We start from the raw sequence: 19715 nt of genomic DNA, 5'->3' as shown, positions 1-19715 counted from the left end.
AACTGATTTTGTGGATTTTTCTCCCCATCTCAGACTTTTTTTTTACTCCGGGGGTGTCCAAACTTTGTCCAGCGAAGACCACATCCCCAAAAACGAAAGTGTGCGAGGGCCACTTTGACATTTTCTAAAGCAACACATGTAGCGATGCTAAGACGGTATTTATGTTTCGAGAAAAAACTGCATCTTGGTTTTGTACAAGTGAAAAAGTCTATTATTAGTATCAACTGGGGGTGTCACGAGACGGGGCGACACATGAGATTGGGTCTCCGAGACACGACAAGATTTCCCGTTATTTTTAAGAAAAAGTATATTAAAAAACCCTATAAAAATAAATATAATATACATGTACTAATTGAATTTTCTTGCATTGCTCCACACGATGCTCCACTCATGTACTGTGTTCTAATGTAGCAACCTAACTTTCCAAAATGTACAACTTTATTTTGTTTTGTTTGTTTCTCATATTACGACTTAAAAAAAAAGGTATTTTTTCTTTAATATTTCAAGTGTATGCTACTAAAATACTGATCCTCATAATATTACAAGTTTATTCATTTAAAGTTGTGGCTTTTTCTCATTAGGATACAACTTTTTCTTTGAACATTTTGCTTTATTCCCATGAAATTACGACAGGTTTTTTTCCATTTCTGCTGTTTTTTTTGTCCCAACTTTCTTCTTGTAAATTATGACTTTATTCCCATAATATTTGGACTTTATTCTCATAACATTATAACTTTTTCCACAAACTAATTTTCAAAAAATTGTATTCCAAAAATCCATTTATTGTTCGTTTCTCATAATAAAAAAATTATGATTTATGCTACTAAAATGATTTCTCCTAAAATTAGGACTTTTTCTCGTTATTCTTTCTCGTTTTCACTTTCACTTTCTTCTTGTAAAAGTTACTGCTGAGTTTTCCATTTTTGCTGTTGTTCTTTTGTTTTTTCCAGTTTTCTTGTTAAATTCTATTTTTAGAATGTGCCGCGGGTGGCAAATGGCCCACGGGCCACGCTAGGGACGCCGCTGGTGTACTCGATCACGATGGGCGTTTAATCATATCTCAGCTTAGGGTTATTAGCTTAGTGGGTTTAAAATAAGTTGCATTTATTTGTTTTTCTCAGGCTGCTGCACCTCCCTTGAAGTCTTTTGCCGCCCGACTCTTTAAAAACTGCGGCCATACAGTACAGTATGTCATATGGAGAGGAACTGCAGTATATTTGGTTAATGGTCTTCACGTGTTTTCTCCCAGCCAATCAGTGACTTTATAATTAAATCCAAAAGGACTGAAACGTAGCGAATGCTCCTACTTACAGTAGTTGTAACGGTATGTCCCATAAGGGGAGCTACTCGCACAGGATATTAAGGCACGTACTGGATATGTAGGAGCCCTTGTGACACATCCATGCTTTATTCATAAGTAGGTGTTGGCGTTCATCTTTAAAACTTGTGCAGTATTCATGTTGCCATGAATAAACCAATTAGCAGAGGACTCTCAGCCACCTGCACAGCTGCTGTTGTGCCTATTAGCAAAAAGACTGCATGCACAAACATTGTTGCTCGCCTTCCTGTATGACTTCTTCCATCACATATTTATGCAGCCATGACTGTCTTGTCTGTGCAAACAAAGCAAGTAAAGGTTTTTTGACAGGGATTCCTCTGATGTTATGCATGGATCTCTGAAAGCTGTGCACAAGCAGCAGGGGTGGTGCCAAGTGTGAATTAAATCCTCCACAGTGTTTTCCGTGTGCCCGGGCATATTAATCACATTCTCTCGCTTCCACTGTGGAATCCATGTGGGACCGAGAGGCTTGTCCCCGTGAAAGAGTCTCATAAGCTCCACCCTGCTGTATGTAACCAATCAGATGTTTTTTATACAATTAAATGTCCAAAGTCCAAATTTGATCTGTGGTAAAAATATGACGCTAACTTTGCATAAAAACTTCACGCAAAACCTCAACAAATCTGACGGTACAATCGTCCCTCGCTACATCGACATAGGCTCGCCAACGTGTGCTGGATCTTCCGGACGTGAGTCAGACGTGCCCTGAACACCTCCCCGGGGAGGCATCCTGACCAGATGCCCGAGACACCTCATCTGGCTCCTCTGAATGCGGAGGAGCAGCGGTTCTATTCCGAGTTTCTCCCGGATGACGGTGCTTCTCTCCTGATCTCTAAGGGAGAGCCCAGCCACCCTACGGACAAAACTCATTTCGCCTGCTTGTACCCGTGATCTTGTCCATACGGTCACCACCCAAAGCTCATGACCATAGGTGAGGGTAGGAACGTAGATCGACAGGTAAATTGAGAGCTTTGCGTTTCGACTCAGCTCCCTCTTCACCACAACAGACCGATGCAGAGTCTACAGTACATCACTGCACACGCCGCACCAATCCGCCTGTCCACCTCGCGCTCATCCTTCCCTCACTCGTGAAGACCCCAGGGTACTTAAACTCCTCCACTTGGGGCAGGATGGCATCCCCAACCTGGAGATGGCACTCCACCCTTTTCCGAGTGAGAACCATGGACTCGGAGGTGCTGATTCGCATCCCGGCCGCTTCACACTCGGCTGCGAACCGATCCAGTGGGAGTTGAAGAACCACATCATTGGCAAAAAGCAGAGACCCAAACCTGCAGCCTTCAGCTCAACACCCTTCAAGTTCTGCCCATTAAAGTAATGAACACAATTGGTGACAAAGGGCAGCCCTGGCGGAGTCCAACCCTCACTGGAAACGAGTCTGACTTACAGGTGGCAATGCTCTGACACTGGTCACACAGGATCCCTTGAGGAACGTTCAAGACATGGCCAACACAAAGATTTTAAGATTTCTTTTCAAATTCCAATTGTGTGGGAAAAAAAGTTCTAAAATAAACAGCAGCTTCTTGGTTTATGGCTTTGCGGCCTCTTAAGCTCAAGTTAAGCCTCAATCATATAAAAACCACGGCAGCAAAAGCAAAAGCAAAAGCAAAGTGTTTTGGTTGTTGATTTCTCACCTGAGATTCTCAGAGCTGAACTCAGACTCGAGGAACTTGAGGAACTGTTCTCTCCCGACGGGATCTTTGAGAACCTCGTCGATGCCGAAAGCCCACCTCTTTACCCTCTGCTGGCCGGGCTCCTTACTGGTGGGGGTGGGGGGTGGGGGGTGAGACACATACTCATCATTTCCCCTTCACACACAGCAGGAGTGTCGTAATCAGTCATGAAACAAGAGTGTAGCAATCACGATCACCGTGCAACACCTTGTTTTGTATCCCATCTCTGTAACAACACAACAGAACTAGCATTTTCCCCACTGAACTTTGCAGTCATGTGATTATCAGGATGGTAATGCAATTGCGCTTTGTGAGCTGACAGAAACCCAGCTAATTGTGTTCAATGGCCGCATGTCCTCTGATATTGATCGGAGGCTCCTGAATCAAACGTGGCTTTGCTTGGTGTCACAGTAGGGCCATTTTTGTTTATTAGCTCCACTTGACTACCAAGCCATGCGTACGAGTCCCCTTTTACACAACCTGCCACTGTTGTTGGCGTGCCTTTTCCGGAAAGGACTTTCTTTAGGCTTCTGATTGGCTCGAATGGCCTCACATGCTATGCTTTTGATCTTTTTGACCCACAAAAAGACACAGCCTCTGTGCCCACCTTGCTTCCAGCTCCCACAGCGTAGTGTCGTCTGTGATCCAGGGATTGGACGGATCGGGGGGCGTGAGGAAGGGGTCGTATTCGATGTACTGCTCCGTGTAAGCCAGCAAACTAAGATGAGACACAATCAAATATGTGAAGACGTGAAGACGTAACCAACAAAAAAAACAAAGCACAGTGGAAGCTGAGTTTTTGGGGAAAAAAATATGGCGGAAGGAGTGTGTTTGACTGTAAAGTTTGACTTTTTCTTGGGCTTTTTTTGTCAGTTTCTGGGGGGGATTCCACCACAGAGGAACACGGGTGACAGCAAAGAGGAAAAATATGTCCACGGCAATCATTGATCCAGAAGTCTCTGTCCTGGCTGCTCAGTACAATATGGCTGACTCGACAATAAGTTCACCGGAAGAACACCATGTCAAAATTGTATGTGTTCTTTTTTGGTCTTTTTTGTGGGGTTTTTTTGTGTTTTTGTGTCTTTTGCGGGGGGATTCCACCACAGAAAAGCAGTGTTGATGGCAAAAAGAAGACGCGCGACAACGACCCCAGAACCAGTGTGTAGCAGTGTAGCGGTGTAGCGGTGTGTAGCATGGCTGCTCAGTACAATATGCCTAACTTGAACTAGAAGAACACAACGCAGAAATTTACGGTTGAATGAACATCGGCTGACTTCTTCTTGCGCTTTTGCATGAGAGTGGAGAATGTGAACATCTACCCTGTGCAGGTACACCAGGACTGCCAGAGTGTTTAAATGTCTTCACCACTCATGTGAGCGTAAATGAGGTCAAAATGTTGAACCCACTCGCACCCCATCACAAAACAACCAGCGTAATTCAAGCAGACAACGGACGCCATTAAATTACACGTGTGTCTAACAAACTGGCCGGCGAGTCGGATCAATACTTCAAATTGAAATCCAAGGTAGAGTCTGACAAAGGGGGATGACCCTGCTGGAGCGCTCACAAGGTTAGATAACTCTCTCCTCAAAGCATGTCTTCATTCAGCAGAGACGACCAATCGACTCGTTACGCACCGCTCTTGACGCCATCGCCTCGGCTCCAGCGCTCCTCAAGGTCACACTGCTTGCTCTAAATACCGCAACACGTTAGCCCGTTTTAAGGCTTAAACGCATCGATGGCTAAAGCGTGGGGGTTTATGCTAGGCCACAATCACGTGCACAGCATAAAACTGCTTAGCTTTAAGTATTTTAAAAGGCACACTGCTTTCGTCTTATCCACTATCTTTGGGGTTTTCAAGCTCTGACTTCTCCTTGGCACTGTAGCTAGCCATGACTTCTGCTAGCCAAACGCTGGGCTGCACTGCATTTGTTTACGGAACAGACGCGTGTCGATGGGCAGACAGACTTCCTTAGTGTGTAGCGTGTGGGAACTGCTCACCTCTCCGCCACTTTGGACATTTTCAGTCGATGCCGGTCTAATTGCAACTGCCAGAACGTGATCTGAAAACAAAAAAGAAAAGTCCACAGCAACAGGTGACGGTTAGCTTGCGTCAGTCACATTATGCTTATCCACAAGCGCGACATGAGTGAACCTGCTCCTGCAGCTCCTCCTCTGTCGGCTGCTTGGCCTCCGGGGCGGGAGTGTGGGTCGGGCTGTGTGCACGGATATCATTCTGCAGGCCGTACACAGACTAAGGCAAGACAAACGCAGAATAAATCAGTAATCGTTGGTGGAGCAGTATTGAATGCTGGGTGTGTTCTACCACTCTCTGCCCCCGACTTTTCAAGGCAAGACAATCTGTTATGCACCTTTCGGGTTTTGTGTGGATTTTTCATTCTGGAGGACTTCTTGATGTCGACTTCTGTTGTATTCACGCATCCAGGCTTGGTGAGAGAGGGAGAAGAAATTGATTTCATTCAATTTTCAGCATTTCAGCATCCGGCAAAGGCCGCACACAGGAAAAAAACACTGAAGGTTTGGGAGGAACTTCAGAGGTGGGAGCAAGTCAGTGTTTTGCAAGCGTTGAGGCTTTCATCTCCGGTCGCAAGTAAAGACGTGCGAGTCCAAGTCAAGTATCAAGTCAAGACAAGAGCACTGTTTAGTGTCTCCCAAAAAAATGCCATTTTAACAATGCAACATTCTATTATGATTGACAAGTACAGTCAATGCATTTAGAATTGTTTTATTTTTTCAATAAAATAAGACCAGTGTGACAAGAAAAAGAGTGCTGACGCAGCATTCAGGATTTAGTCAGTGCACAGAAATGCAATCTGCACATTCGTTGTTTGTTCCTAAACCTGACTGGACGTTAATAGATGCGGTCAATCAGGCAGATGCTAAAGAAAAGTACGTTGTCTTCCTGGAAATGACATCATAACGACCACGTTAGTTAAGTACCTTGAATGGGGACACGGTTTACTCAACACGTTCACTGAAAAGCTCAAGTATTTATGGAGTCCAAGTCCAGTTGCAAGTCTTTGATGATATTGTCAAGTCAAGTCCAAGTCCAAAGTCATTAAAATTGTTTGTGCATGAAGGAGGTCAAAAGCAATCCCGTGTAGGTCGATGTATGCTAAGCTGTCTCAACAAACATCCACATCCGAGCTCGGCGTTGGAGGTGGCAAAGCAAATTAGTGTAATATCTAATAATACATCTCATTAATAACAAATTAACTGTATTTTTAGAATAAGCCGAGGGCCAATAAAAAAAACAAGCTGAAAATGGCCCCCGGGATGCACCCTGCGAGGATGATGGCCCTGCACATTCTCCGTATTTGCCAAATTTGCGTCGATGTGGAGGGATTTCTAGACTTGTGTCTGATGGCGCTTAATTAAACACCGAATGTGCCGATGCAAGAGACTGTGGGCGAGTGGTTGAAATCTCAGGGTTAAGCAGCTCTGTGTGACAGCGTCACTGTGAAATCTGAATTAATATTGATTATGTTGCCCCAAGGATGCATAAATTGAATGTGTTATTTGCTATTTAAGCCAGGCGCTGATGCTATTTGAGAATGGCGCCGGGGGCGAAGCTAAAGGCTAATGCTAAGCGAGCTTGTGGTTAAAGATCACTGCGGTGCTGATGGGTAGTGACAGATATTGATGTGGTATTTTATGTACTGGATGTATGTGGGGGAGGGAAGGTACCCATCACAGCCATTCATGTGTCATCGCTGGGTACTTGGTGTGTATCTACGACCTAAACACCTTAGCACAGTGCAGCCAACGTAGCATCAGCGATGACAACACGACGAGCAAAGATAATGTAGACGACAACGATACACTCACCACTGGTCTGTGCACGTCCCAGAAAGCTCTTTCCTGACTGTCGAGAATTTTCCTCTCAATTTTGTCCCTTTTTTTATCCACTCTGAGGAGGAAAAATAAGACATTATTATTATTATTATTATTATTATTATTGTTCGGTTTGGCTTATTACCAGGAAGTTGGACTCACTTGATGCCTCATTTAAGTTCCACCAAGCGGTGCAGCTCAGTTCATTAGGCTACAATACAAAAGCTGTTGTAAAAAGTGATTCATGCACACTATTTGGGGGGCAACCACATTTGCACGAGGGCGGAGTGACATTGCCAGTGATGCTGCAGTCCACTGATTGGTTGACAGGATAGTGGCCCTTGTGTGTCACATTGGGAATGAAAAAGCATCATTTCCTTTTTTTTCTTGTAATAAACCACGTAATGTGAAGAAAAAGGACCACTAATTGCTGGACGCCCTCCGTTCTGACAATCACAAAGACAGATTTTGGAATCGCCATTTCTTGGTTTGTTTGTTAGCAGGACTGTGACGACAAAAACTACAAAGCCAATCTCCCCCAAACCTTTGCGTAGGGTTGACATGTGTTCCCAGGAAGAACTCCTCTGATGCAAATGTGAATAAAAAATGCAGATAAATGATTATATTTTCATCTTTTTAACCAGGAAGCAGCCAGTGTACTTTTAAACAAATATGGCACGCCACCATTTTTATCAGCTTCCGTAGGACTCCAGTCTATTTGTGGCGGTGGGTTGTGGGGGTGCTTGATGACGCTATTGCCTAATTTCCATAACTGGACATGACGCACGCACGTACGTGTCCTTTTTATGGACGAGTGCAAAAAACATGAAAAGAAAAACTTTTTTTGTTTTTGTGTTTTTTTTGTCACAAGCCAGACAGACGTTTAGAAGAGCGATCTGCACTTTCATGTTAGAATCTCTAAAATTGTCAGATAAGACCAGAAAAAGGGGCCACATTAGTCAGCAGAATCTCGAGGGGTCTGAATACTTCCTAAATGTAGCGACAAAGTCACAAAGTCGGCGATGCTGATCATTCAGTCCCGTCATAATGTGTTTATGAGCGAGGGCGGGCAGGTCGCGCCAAATTTATTTGTGGGGGTGCAAATTTATTCATTATGAGGCGCCGCGTGAAAATGAATGCATGCTTTCACTTCACAATGGCTTTCCCCCTGCCTCCGAATGAAAAATGGAAAATTCCTGTCGTCTTTATGCTGCTTTCCAGACTGCTGGCAAGGAGGAAAGATCCTGCTTGGGTCGTCTGAGGTCCGACCTCAAAGCATTCCCGAAGAAAGTAAATAAAACAACATGGCTAATGACCTTGATAAGGGTGACACTGATCATCAGAGGTGACAGTGTGTTATAGTCCATTACGCTGACAACAAACCTCATCTTTTTTGGCAGCCTTCTTGCTTTTGTGGTATATTTGAGCAAATGTGTTGTTGCAGAGTGGATATGGCGACATGCAAGTAGAACCAGAGCATTGGAAGAAGGCGATAATTGGAAAGAGGCTAAAACCCTGTTAGGATATTCGCACAACACCGCAGCGACACAACCAATGTTGTAATAGCAGTCAGCAGCAAACTGCTCAGCCAGCATTAATAGCGCTGGTGAGTTCATTGATTATACAGTACAGCAAGCCTAACAAATGAGTTTCACACCAACAGCTGAGTAGCAACATTTACAGCGCATGCAGAGGTATGCAGTTGCTGCTATCTTGTGGCCACTTTGAGCGTCGTTTCAAAGCACCTCTCTGAGCTACATTTCTGACTTTGCAAAGTCGAGATTTATTCTTCCAAACCGTATCGTATGCGAGCTGAACTGAGCCGTACCGCTCGGTGGAAAGTCGATCATAGAGCCACGCAGAAACCTACTTTGCTTGTGCTTCTGCTTGCATAAAAATGAACTCCCATTTCCGGGCGAAAGCTCTCTGTAGCCTTGCTAAGCTCTCCTGCAAGTAACACAAACAAACATGCAAAAAAAAAGGCTTTTGAGGTGATTGGACTGATTATGTTTACTGCACACGCTGTGTACAGTGCACGGCTGGGTTCCATCGCTAATGATCCCTGCTCCTGTACAACAGAGGAACCAGTGATTCACTTAATAGCTTCAGTTGGAGGGGAGCGGAAAAAGTCAAAAAAAGAAAAAAAAAGATGCAAAAAACAGGTTTTGGTGTTGACGTTAAACGCTCTTTTACTTACCGCCTCGTAGTCCGCAAGCTCCAGACGTGCTTTGTTTTGCATTGTTCTTTTGCAGAGGTAAACAGCTGAGCGAGAGAGAGAGGGAGGGTTAGAGAGGAGAACTGGATCTCAGCTTGGCCTTAAGTGGCCCTACTCATTTAATCCTCTCAACTGCACATTTAACCTGACCTGTAAATCACATTGGCTGTGCATGTTAGTGCGTGTGCCTGACTTGATGTCTGCCTGTGATCATCCTCCATTCATCCCATTGTAAACTAACCATTAGTCCGTCATTAAGACTGAGACTGTTTTTTAAACCCCAAAAGACATAATTCCTTGTGACTGAGCTGCAACATCTGACATACTTTTAACTTCCCCCCCACTGTGACCCACTTCATCTTCTAAATCTACAACTCAAAACAATACTGACCAAAAAAAAGAAAAGCCACCGCTGGAATGAATACGCTGCCAAAAGCTCATCTCTGTGTCACCATTCAAATGTTCCTTCCTTATGTGCACAGCAGGCGCGTGCACACAAGCATGGCTCTGCTTTCATTCACTGTAATCAGTCCGTCTGATGAAATTAGAGGAGGACTAAATTCCAATTTAGCTTGGGATACACGTTGTGTTTCATCTCTGGAACTCTATTGCGAGTCCACTGGACATTCGTCAGTATTCGTCGAGCTCTAAACAGTCTGCATAGTTTCTAGATGGTTAGCATGTGTGTTTTTGGGTCACAACCACCATATTATGAACACATACCGGGCTATTTCTGCAAGAAGATCCAAGGATAAACTACAATGGTGCGGTCATGTGGTCATTGCTCCATCACAAAATCCTGCTTTTCCACTGCACAGTACCAACTTGGCTTGGCTCTAATTGCTTCAGTTCTCACTTCAAAGTACGAATGGGACCGACCCGATCCAGTATTGCCAATACCACCTGCGGAGATTACCGACCCGTGAGTCGTGTCCGTGCTTTAATGTTGTCAGCAAACGTAGCTAGAAGAATATCAGCAAACGTGGCCTAAAGAGTATCAGCTAGCTTAGCTTTCTCCACACTGCACGCACACAAACACACACACACACACACACACACACACACACACAGTGCATGTTCATGGCCAGACAAAACAGTCGGACATCTACACAACACAAAACAGCCGGGTCGCTACAATATGATACTCCACGGGTGTCCAAACTTTTTCCAGCGAGGACCACACAGTGAAAAATGAAAGGATGCAACTTTGCCACTTTGATATTTTGTAAAGCAACACATGTAGATATGCCAAGAACTTGTTTTCCTTTAATATTTCCAGTTTATGCTACTAGAATGACTTTATTTTTCCGTAAAATATTAGGAGTTTATTCTTGTAAAAGTGCCACTTTTTTTTTCATATGACTTCTTTCACTTCATATTTTGACTTTATTCTCCTAAAATCACAGCTGTTTTTCCACTCTTTACACTGCTGTTTATTTTTCCAACTATTTCAACTTTCTTCTTGTAAATTTTCTTCTCATAATCATGACTTTATCCCCATAATATTGTGGCTTAATTCTGGTAAAATTATAACTTTTTTAGCATCCAAATTTTCCAAAAATTGCAACTTTTTCCGTTGTTTTGTTTGTTTGTCATAATAGCATTATCTTTTATCTTTAATAGTTCATCATTATGCTACTAAAAATACATTATTTTGCTAATAATGTTCCAAAGTTGTTTTTTTTAAAGTTTGCCTTTTTTTCTTAATATTTTGACTTTATTCTTGTAAAATTACTGCTGATTTTTCCAGTTTTGCTGCTGTTGTTGTACTGTTTTTTTAAACTTTTCTTGTTATATTTTTAGAATGCCCCACGGTCCATAAAAAAACAAAAAACTCTGTCATAGCGGTTTATGACTGTCATATAAAATCAAAAATAATGCTAACTTAGCGACTCGGAAGTAACTGTACGTGCGATGGTAAGATTTCTTTGTGGTCAGACTGTGAATACGTCTTGTGTGTTGGGACAGCTACGTTTGCTGATATTCTTTTGGCATGGTTGCATATTAAAGGAAAACTGCACTTTTTTAAAAATTTTGCCCTTAATCCGCAATCCTTATGTGAAACATGAACACATATTTCTTTCCCTTTTCTGTGCGTTCTAATGAGCGAAAACGAGCCATGAGTCACAAGCAACATTTCATGTTGTTGATGTTGATGTTTTTAGTTGAATATTTAAATATGCACTGAACGCAATTGTTAATGAATGGATTTAATTAGCAACAACATTTGAAAGTTTCACATGCACTAATAGTATAGTAATTATATGGCCATATTTGATGATGTGCTCACCATAGTCTGTGTTTTCTGGTTCCCAGCAGTTTGATGGCCAAAAGTATGGAGTCTGCAAGCAGAAATCCCATAAGAAACACAATCCACATGTAAAAGAAAGCATCGCATCTCTTGACAGAGGGTCCACATGTGTTTTCTTGTCACGTGAGGCAAGGGGAGGGGATGCATAGTTGCAGCATTGCATCTGTCACAATAAAACATTTTGTTTTGTAAGAGGCTCAGTAAAGCACATAAGCTCCTTTCAGCATCAGTGCAGTCATGCATCTTGGCCCCCTTCGGGCAGCGCGGATGTCGAGATGAGAAAGTGAATCCTGTTTGAATAGCCTTAAGCGTTCATTTAGACATTAGATTTGAGAGAACTTTATTGATCCCCTTGGCATGTGCCCTCAGGGAAATGAAGGTTCCAGTAGCAGCAACAGAGTATAGAGTACGTAAAACAGTAGTACTAGATTAAACAGCTATGTACAGTATGGAGGTAATGTACTGTATGTACAGTACTATTACTTGAAGCAAAAGTCAAATTATTGCACATTGTCCCTGTGCCCCTCCCCATTTTCCATCTTCCTTCTATCTTCCTCCCCGCCCCTCCAAGCGAGGAGTTATACAGTTTGATGGCAAGGAGAACAAAGGAGATTTTAAGTCTGTTTGTTTTGCTCCTGGGGAGGAGCAGCCTGTTGCTGAACAGACTTCTCTGCGGGCTGATGACGGCTTTCAGGGGGGCTGGCGTCATCTACGATGTCCAGAGTCACACAAAACGTTTTAGTTACAGTATAGAATGACCTGCTGCTGACTTGCTCCCTATTTCTCATTGTTTACTCATCTCTCTGACAGCACCCTGCACCCTACATGTCTGGAAAGTCCACCTTTTAAGTTGACCACTTGGTGAGTCATTTGAGTTTTCGTTGGCGAGACGAGACTGGACGAAAATGTTAGCGGGTGATTTATCAGATGTTTAAAATGCATGACATGTCTGCCTATTGTGTATGTCAGTGCTTCCCAAACTTCTTACAGCGGCGTACCCCTGCAGACATTTTTATTCACGTACTTTTTGGAACCTAGGGTGTATGCAATCTTCAAGCCAAAAACTGAAACGTAGCATTGCATCCCAGCTTAGCATGCAGCGCACTTCCTGCTCAACACGGCGGTGGCCGGTGACACGGGCAACGGGAGAGCACTTTTGTTGGGGAAACAACGCACTGACTTGGGGATATACTTGAAATATAATCCATCCGACAGAAAAACTGAATGCATTGTGGATTGTGGCTGCAATCTCTCTATTCTTCCATGTTACAACAGGTTGTGTTAACATTTCGTATACGTACGATGTTACTTGGCAACTGACAAGTCTATAGGCGCACGGCACAACACAGACAGGCTAACTCCTCAGCTCAAGACTCTGCGGCCTACCTGCTCCCGAAAGAGGAAGAGCACTCTTTTGAGGACAAAAATGTACACACTCTGGACAGAGAAGACCGATGGTTTGAAAGAGGAGTGAGGGAAGCCATCTCTGCACAAAGGGGGGGTCTACGGCACCACATTTGTCCCACATACAATGCTGTCCTTTCATCCTTCCTAAAAGAGTCACTCAGTTATCCTCCAAGAAATAAACAAGGAACAGCCACCTTAGTTTCAGGTGGGTCCATGACCATCATTACTTCTGAATGGGATGCTAGCTAAAGGATCATGGTTGGTGGGCAGAGGCCCCACTCCATTGTGTCCTAACGATCTTCATTTGACACCACTAAAGAGCCAAATCATTCCAGTCTGGACATGCCTTCTCCTGTAGAGGATAAATAGATTGGATCTTGCACCGAGCTCTCAGACTAGAGCTGTCCTATCTAGTCTGACTGGTGTGTGTCCCACCTGGTCTTTGTGCATGAAGTGATGAAACCTGCTCGGTTGAGAGGTTAGACATCTTCTAAGACAACCTGAACAGTCCAGGTGTGATTGATTCAATGCCCTGAGAGTCCTTTACTATAATTTTAGTCAATGTTTTCGAGGCGTTGGTAATTCTGTATATTGTAGCGTTATGGCCAGGACGTTACCGAGAGCTGTTCCGAACACTCATTTCTTCCATCCTCACCTGAAACCTATAGAAAGTGCCGTCATCTTTGAGAGTGAGGACATGGTCTGAGATGGGAAAGAAGTATCCGTGTGCGGCCATCAGCGTTCCGAGGTGAAGCGCCTCAACTGGGAAGGAAAATGCATAAAAAAAAACCTTGTTAATCAATTAAACCGGCAAGTTGAATACTTGTTGAGTGAATTGGATAAAGGTAGCCAAGCATGTCACTGAGATATTAATGAATTTATGTGACAGTTACACTGACACTGTCAGAGAGGTATTGTGTGTTTATTACAGTGGTTGTCGTCTGCAGTGGTGTACAACCTCCCTAAGGTTGGGCCAGGTCTTCGCTGGAAGCAAATGCCTCAGCAGGAGGTGTTTGCTGATTAGACCGCCTTCAGTTCAAGAGGCGGAGCTCATCAGACAAATCAGCTGATGTCACGCCTGCCCGGCTGCAGAGAAAATCTGCTTCCCCGTGGCGCTCGCTCAACTGTCCTTGATTTTTAAACCATCGCGTAATGAAAAACGCGTAATCGTCGTCATCGTCTGCGTCCTTCACCTGCCAAGCAACTCGAAAGCTGCAACCCATCAGTCATGCTCAGTGTAATATGTTCGGCCACCTGTTTGAGTCATGATGCAACATAAAAAAACACCATCTTGTGTTTCTGCAGCTGTTATTTGACTTGTCTCTATTCTCTATACCACCAGCAATTTCCTGAGACATGGAGAAGGGGGTGGGAATTAAATGAGCTCTGCTTCTTCCTACTCCTTTTCGGACACGCTGAATTGTGCCAAGTGTAAGTGTGATGAACTTAAGCGCGTCCGGAACAAATACACCGTAACTATAAGCAAACACAAACTGTGATTTTAGCAGACTTATGGAGCAGCAAATGCATAAATGCACATTGGCGATAACAGGAAGATATTTTTATTTCTGCTCATTGGTTATATTTGTAGGACACACAAATGTATGCATCTCTACCTGGTGTGCGTGTGTGTGTGTGTGTGTGTGTGTGTGTGTTCCATTTATCAATAAATTATGGCTCATAATTTATTCAAAGCTATTTACTGACAAACACCTCCCTTGGCATAACCCGGACTATGCATGTATTACATCATCACCTTCCTCACACGTGTACATGCAACTATGACAGTCACCGGGAATTAAACGCCACGAGGTTACAGACGTACGCAACGTAAACCAATAACATTTTCAGAAAACATGACGAGGCTTATCAGAAAAAGCTTGCCGTTGTCGCCGTGACAACATTATAATTTTCCCACATCGAGCCAGGGAACACGCATGTAAGTCAGTCCGTGACATATGTGTTGCCATGGTAACCCCTGGTCATTAGGTGACGCATGAAAGAAAACCGACGCCCCCTGGCTTTTAGCATGCAGCTAACACCAACCAGTATGTGAAGGATCAAATCACACTCTTACCTTGATCTTCAATGTCTAGATTCTTGATCATCCACTGTACAATATCAGAACCTGAAAACAATAAAACTTATTATTATGGATCATCACCGTGCGAACGTTTATCTAAGTGGGGGGTTTTTTTGTATTCCAACGATACCACTCTTAACTGTTTCCACCGTCCCTCGTCATCACAGTGCATAGCAATTCCTCTCGCCTTACACCATGTGGGCGGCTGGTATCCCAACTATTCTTCCCTGGCAGCCTCTCCAAAGCCGCGCTCAGTTAATTGAAATGACCGCGGGTGCAATTCATTGTACAGTTCTTACAGTCAGCAGCAATGGAATCATAATCAGAGCTCAGCAGTGTTATTTTGTCGAGTGGACGTCCAGCTCTTTTTATACACACACGACTGTGCTAAAGTCGTCATCACTCGAAAAATATGCTGCCATGTAAGTCCGGTGAAAAATGGGTATGGGTTGCAGATATGACCCCACAAAAAAGGCTACGTAGCGCTCCTCAGAACTTTGTGAAGGTTGTTTTTTCTTCGCAACATGAAATTTGGTAGCTATGTCTACCATGAGTAGACGCACAAAAAAATGTCAAGAACCCATGCCTGAAAACGCACAGGGAGTCTTTGGTTTGATTTTGGTTTGAAGCTGTCATTTGTGGGTCATGTTGGCCATTTCTCCCTCAAAAACTACCGTAGCTTGTCCTAGATATGTTGTTAGACTGCTACCAAATTTTAACCATGTACCCTGGAGAGCTGAATTCTGCTGGATTATGAAAACTTTGAGTTTTTCTCATTGCGTGTAGGCGCAGCATGGCGGGAAAGTTTGATCACTTCACGTAAAACACTGAAGATCCAAGCCAAATCAAACATCTTGTATTTGATGAAGGCCCTGTGCAGAAACACAAACGTGCATAAATACATACGCACTTGCATCGTGTTCACAACAGATAATTATACACAGTCCTAACAGCACTGCGACAACTAATGGTGGCTTTCCCACAGTGCCGTAAGTACTACATGCCGTATGTGAACAACTTATTTACAGCTACATGCCCCCACTCCCTACCCCCCTTTCACACCCCAACACAACCTGCGCTAAATATATTGTACATTAAATAAATACAGTACATCTTCCAAGCGATTATTGCTGACAGACGAGTGTGAAATGTCAGACGGTCCCAGTGGCAGCCTGTCTGTCTGTAAGTCCATCATGATGTGTTTTAGGCCGTTATTGCCGTGCCCCTTTGTTTCCTGACGTACACATAAAACTACAGGAGCTTTGACCTTGGATTACCGTGATTAGCGCAACTTCGTTTTCACACACTCGCACATGACCCACTTCTCTAAGAGGGAGCTTAAATGAGATGCGTAAGGTAATCTTCAAACAAGGCCTGATTAATATGATGCCTTTGGACTGTGGGGTTGTGTGTGTGTGTGTGTGTGTGTGTGTGTGTGTGTGTGTGTGTGCATGTTGAGGTATGCAAGCTAACATCACGCGTGAATAAACCTGAGAGCAAAAGCTGCATATAACCTAATAAGAACCTAATAGATACAAAATGTTTTGTGGTGCACGGCGCACAAATAATGAAACAGGTGTTTGTAAGCATTCATTGTTGTGTTTGTTTCGTTCTCAGGGGTGAGCTAATGAGGTAGGTTAGCTTGTGTGGAAATGCTAACTTTAGGCTGCAATGCCCTAAAAGGCCACAAAAAGCACTGTATAATACATGTGTCTTGTCATTTGTGGCGCCCCCTATGGGTTGTGGTATACACTAAGTCCCCAACTAACGAACACAATTGGTTCCAGACGACCGTTCTTATGTTGAATTGTTCTTAAGTAGGGAAAAGGTAATATTACCAATGATATAGGTACTACATGTACGTGTATACATATACAGTATATGTGTATGTGTGTAAATATGAGTTTGGATGCAGTAGTAATATTAAACCAGGATAATTCATGAAAAAAACAATAATAAAAGTGATATAATAATATGTAATGATAAATGTTATTTACCTTTGAAGAGGAGTGGTCGAGCATACGTCGTTGTGGAGGAGGAGGAGGAGATATTGAAAAAAAGGACAAATGGTGGTGGTGGTTAGACTCTTCTAAAAGAGGTAGTGTTCTGTGGGTGGTGTAGAATTAAGCAGGCCTATTAACTCTTCATAAACTTTAATCACACGCTCTGCCCGGGTTGTATCATTTAGCTTTCCATTTAGCTTTACACTGTATCTCCCCAGTCTAACTCTTCCTCTGTTGGTCTCATTAGCTCTAAGGCTCCATTAGCAGTGTCACAGTGCCCTCTACTGGTCAAGCATGTACTGTAGCAGTAGAGATACTGATTGAGCGACTGACTACAAGGCAAAATAAAATAAAATATAGACCAGTCGACTTGTGTTCGTATCCACGAGTGTTCGCTAGTCGGGTGTTCGTAAGTTGGGGACCTAGTGTACAGTCATCCCTCGCTACATTGCAGTTTGAACATTGCTCCCTCACTCCATCGTGTTTTTTTGAAAATGAATTAATCAATAAATGACTTGCTGAATGTCTTTATTATTAGTAAAAAAATATTGCAAGTCAAGGTATACGTAGTATTCTGATCACTCATTGATGTTGCATTGATAAGACATTACATGAAATTAGATGGTCAGCCATGGCATGTCTGACATGACATAGTGAAAACGAGTTTTACTCCCATTCCGTGTGGAAGTGGTAACTTTTTGGCTTCTCACTTCATCCTTCTTCCCCACTTTATTTGAAAACCTTTATTAAGTTTACAATAACTGAATTGCAGGCTAACTAGTTAGCTCAGTGGCATGCTATGTTTAAAGCGATCCAGTAGCCTGTGCATTACAGTTAAGCAATGTGTTGTAAACAAAGAATAATAGCAGCGTAAAGGTGACCATAGGAGTGTTATTTCATGTCTACAGGGCTCCGATAATGGTAAAAATTGTATTTGGAAAGTCATAAACAGGTTTTCTATGCTCTAACTACAAAAATATTCCATTTATTAATATTGAATCCTACTGCACGGAAATGCTCTTATCGCGGTCGAGTCTGGTACCAATAACAGCGATAAATGAGGGGCGACTACACACGTCACATAGATATCCTCCAAGTTATAATATAGTATAAGGGTCAATGACTTCCAGCCAATGAGTTGCTAAGTCTCGCCCGTGCCCTCTGCATGCAACAATGTTTTGCTGGATGTTGGCCATGTTTTTCAACAATTTTTTTTATTTTTTAGACGTGTTTGTCAGTCCCCTAAAGGTGTGTACCAGACACTGCCCGTCCCATTATAAAATCGCCTTTTTAGAAGCCTATTTGCCATTGACCCACACATTCATTAGCAGTCCTATTTTTTTATTACTCTATTTTTCCATTGGAAAAAAGAAAACAAGCTAGAATTGCATCAAATCATGAGAGTAAATGCAGTATAGGATGTGTGGGGTCATATGTTCGTGTACGCCGTCTGCATCAGCCATGTCAGGAGGACATGATAGTGCTTTTGACAGGCTGATCCTTTTTTTTTTTTAGTGGTGGTGAGCAGTGCTGGTTCTGCAGCCTCGGGGCAAGAAAAATAAATAGGCTTGCGCACAATTACCAGAAACGAGTGATTCGCAGGAAGGAGAGCGGTGCATTGTGGGTTTGGAATACAGCAAACACCAAGTCATAACTAATGCAAACAGCATTTGGTTCTGTGTTCCAAATTGCACAGCTCACAAATCCTCCTCATCCGACGTCATATTCCTGACACCTCGGCACTGCTGGAATGTCAAAGCTGTGTGGTTTTTATTTGGCAAGAAGTTAGTAAAGCTGTGTACTTTGCGGTTGGGGGGGGGGACGTGAGCCCAGCAGGTGAAGAGATGACAAGAGAGGAGCAAAGTGAAGAGAAGCACCGCTGAGCACAAAAGATAAGACAGAAAAAGAAAAGAGCCTTACCTGAAAAAACACTGGGGATCTTGGTGAGGAAACTTTTCACTGTTCGGATCGGGATGCCGTTTTTCTCGTCCTGCATGCGCGCTATGACTTCCTCCATCTGGAATACAGTGGCGCAGCAGAGGAGGGAAAACGTGACACACGTGAGAAAACGTAACTCGCTTGGTTATGGAAAAAGAGGGGAAAAGCACACATACTGTATGCAAAGAACTACTTTTGCAGCATTTATGGTGCAATGAACCACACGCCTCACTAACATGTGATTTCTCTCAGCCAATCAGCAAAGGTGATGATAATGACACATAATATAATGAAAGAAAAGTGCATTATACTGGTATACAATTATGTGTAAAATAAATACAGAAATAAATCAATTACAAATATATTCAAGTAAAAAAAAAGGTCACATCCCAGCTAAAAACGTATTACTAAGTTAATAACTTATTCACTTTAATTGATTTTTGACATTTCATTTTACTCATGTTATTTCATTTGACTTTTAGGTAGACATTTTTATATTAATGTGTGCATTCGCTGGGGCGTCTTCAAACAAAAACGTTTGATTAAGTCCAAATATAAAAATGTCAAATTTTCACTAGACGAGCTGTTGAGGTGCAAAATAAGAATGTAATATGTAGAGCCCTATGAAATCTGTTTATTTTCCAAATACTGTTTTTTCTGTTTTCATTTTTTTTTCAGATTTTTTTTTTAACCTTTTACCCACTGTGTAGTTTTGTGACAGTAAATATAACATGTCCGTTAATTAAATGCAAAAATCCTTACATTGATAAATGCAATATATCGTTGCCCATTTTTTCTCAGTAATTCAGCTTGGCTAACTTTTCTATTGGGAGACAAAATCCTCAACAAAATCCTTATTTTGTGGCAAACAGC

The 19715-nt window shown here is 42.8% G+C and overlaps 1 protein-coding gene across 2 annotated transcripts in view; it reads right to left on the bottom strand.

Annotated features, from left to right (window-relative positions):
• Window positions 1–19715, bottom strand: part of rgs7a (regulator of G protein signaling 7a) — a 65886-nt gene that overhangs the window by 7729 nt on the left and 38442 nt on the right. Inside the window, exons 3-14 of one of the 2 annotated variants that reach the window (XM_054799383.1) lie at window positions 18825–18921; window positions 14896–14946; window positions 13474–13580; window positions 11391–11442; window positions 9083–9147; window positions 8756–8832; window positions 6880–6961; window positions 5403–5477; window positions 5186–5284; window positions 5032–5093; window positions 3638–3748; window positions 2992–3117 (exon numbers count right to left, since the gene is read on the bottom strand). In XM_054799383.1, coding sequence (XP_054655358.1) covers window positions 2992–3117; window positions 3638–3748; window positions 5032–5093; window positions 5186–5284; window positions 5403–5477; window positions 6880–6961; window positions 8756–8832; window positions 9083–9147; window positions 11391–11442; window positions 13474–13580; window positions 14896–14946; window positions 18825–18921 — 1004 coding nt within the window. Of the gene's footprint in view, window positions 1–2991; window positions 3118–3637; window positions 3749–5031; window positions 5094–5185; window positions 5285–5402; window positions 5478–6879; window positions 6962–8755; window positions 8833–9082; window positions 9148–11390; window positions 11443–13473; window positions 13581–14895; window positions 14954–18824; window positions 18922–19715 lie in introns of both variants that reach the window. The other variant, XM_054799384.1, reaches the window with a different exon arrangement.

Source organism: Dunckerocampus dactyliophorus, chromosome 14 (genome assembly GCF_027744805.1).
Source record: "Dunckerocampus dactyliophorus isolate RoL2022-P2 chromosome 14, RoL_Ddac_1.1, whole genome shotgun sequence".
NCBI lineage: Eukaryota > Metazoa > Chordata > Actinopteri > Syngnathiformes > Syngnathidae > Dunckerocampus > Dunckerocampus dactyliophorus.
The sequence above is the reverse complement of the archived record's forward strand: the minus strand, read 5'-3'. Positions and strand labels throughout refer to the sequence as shown.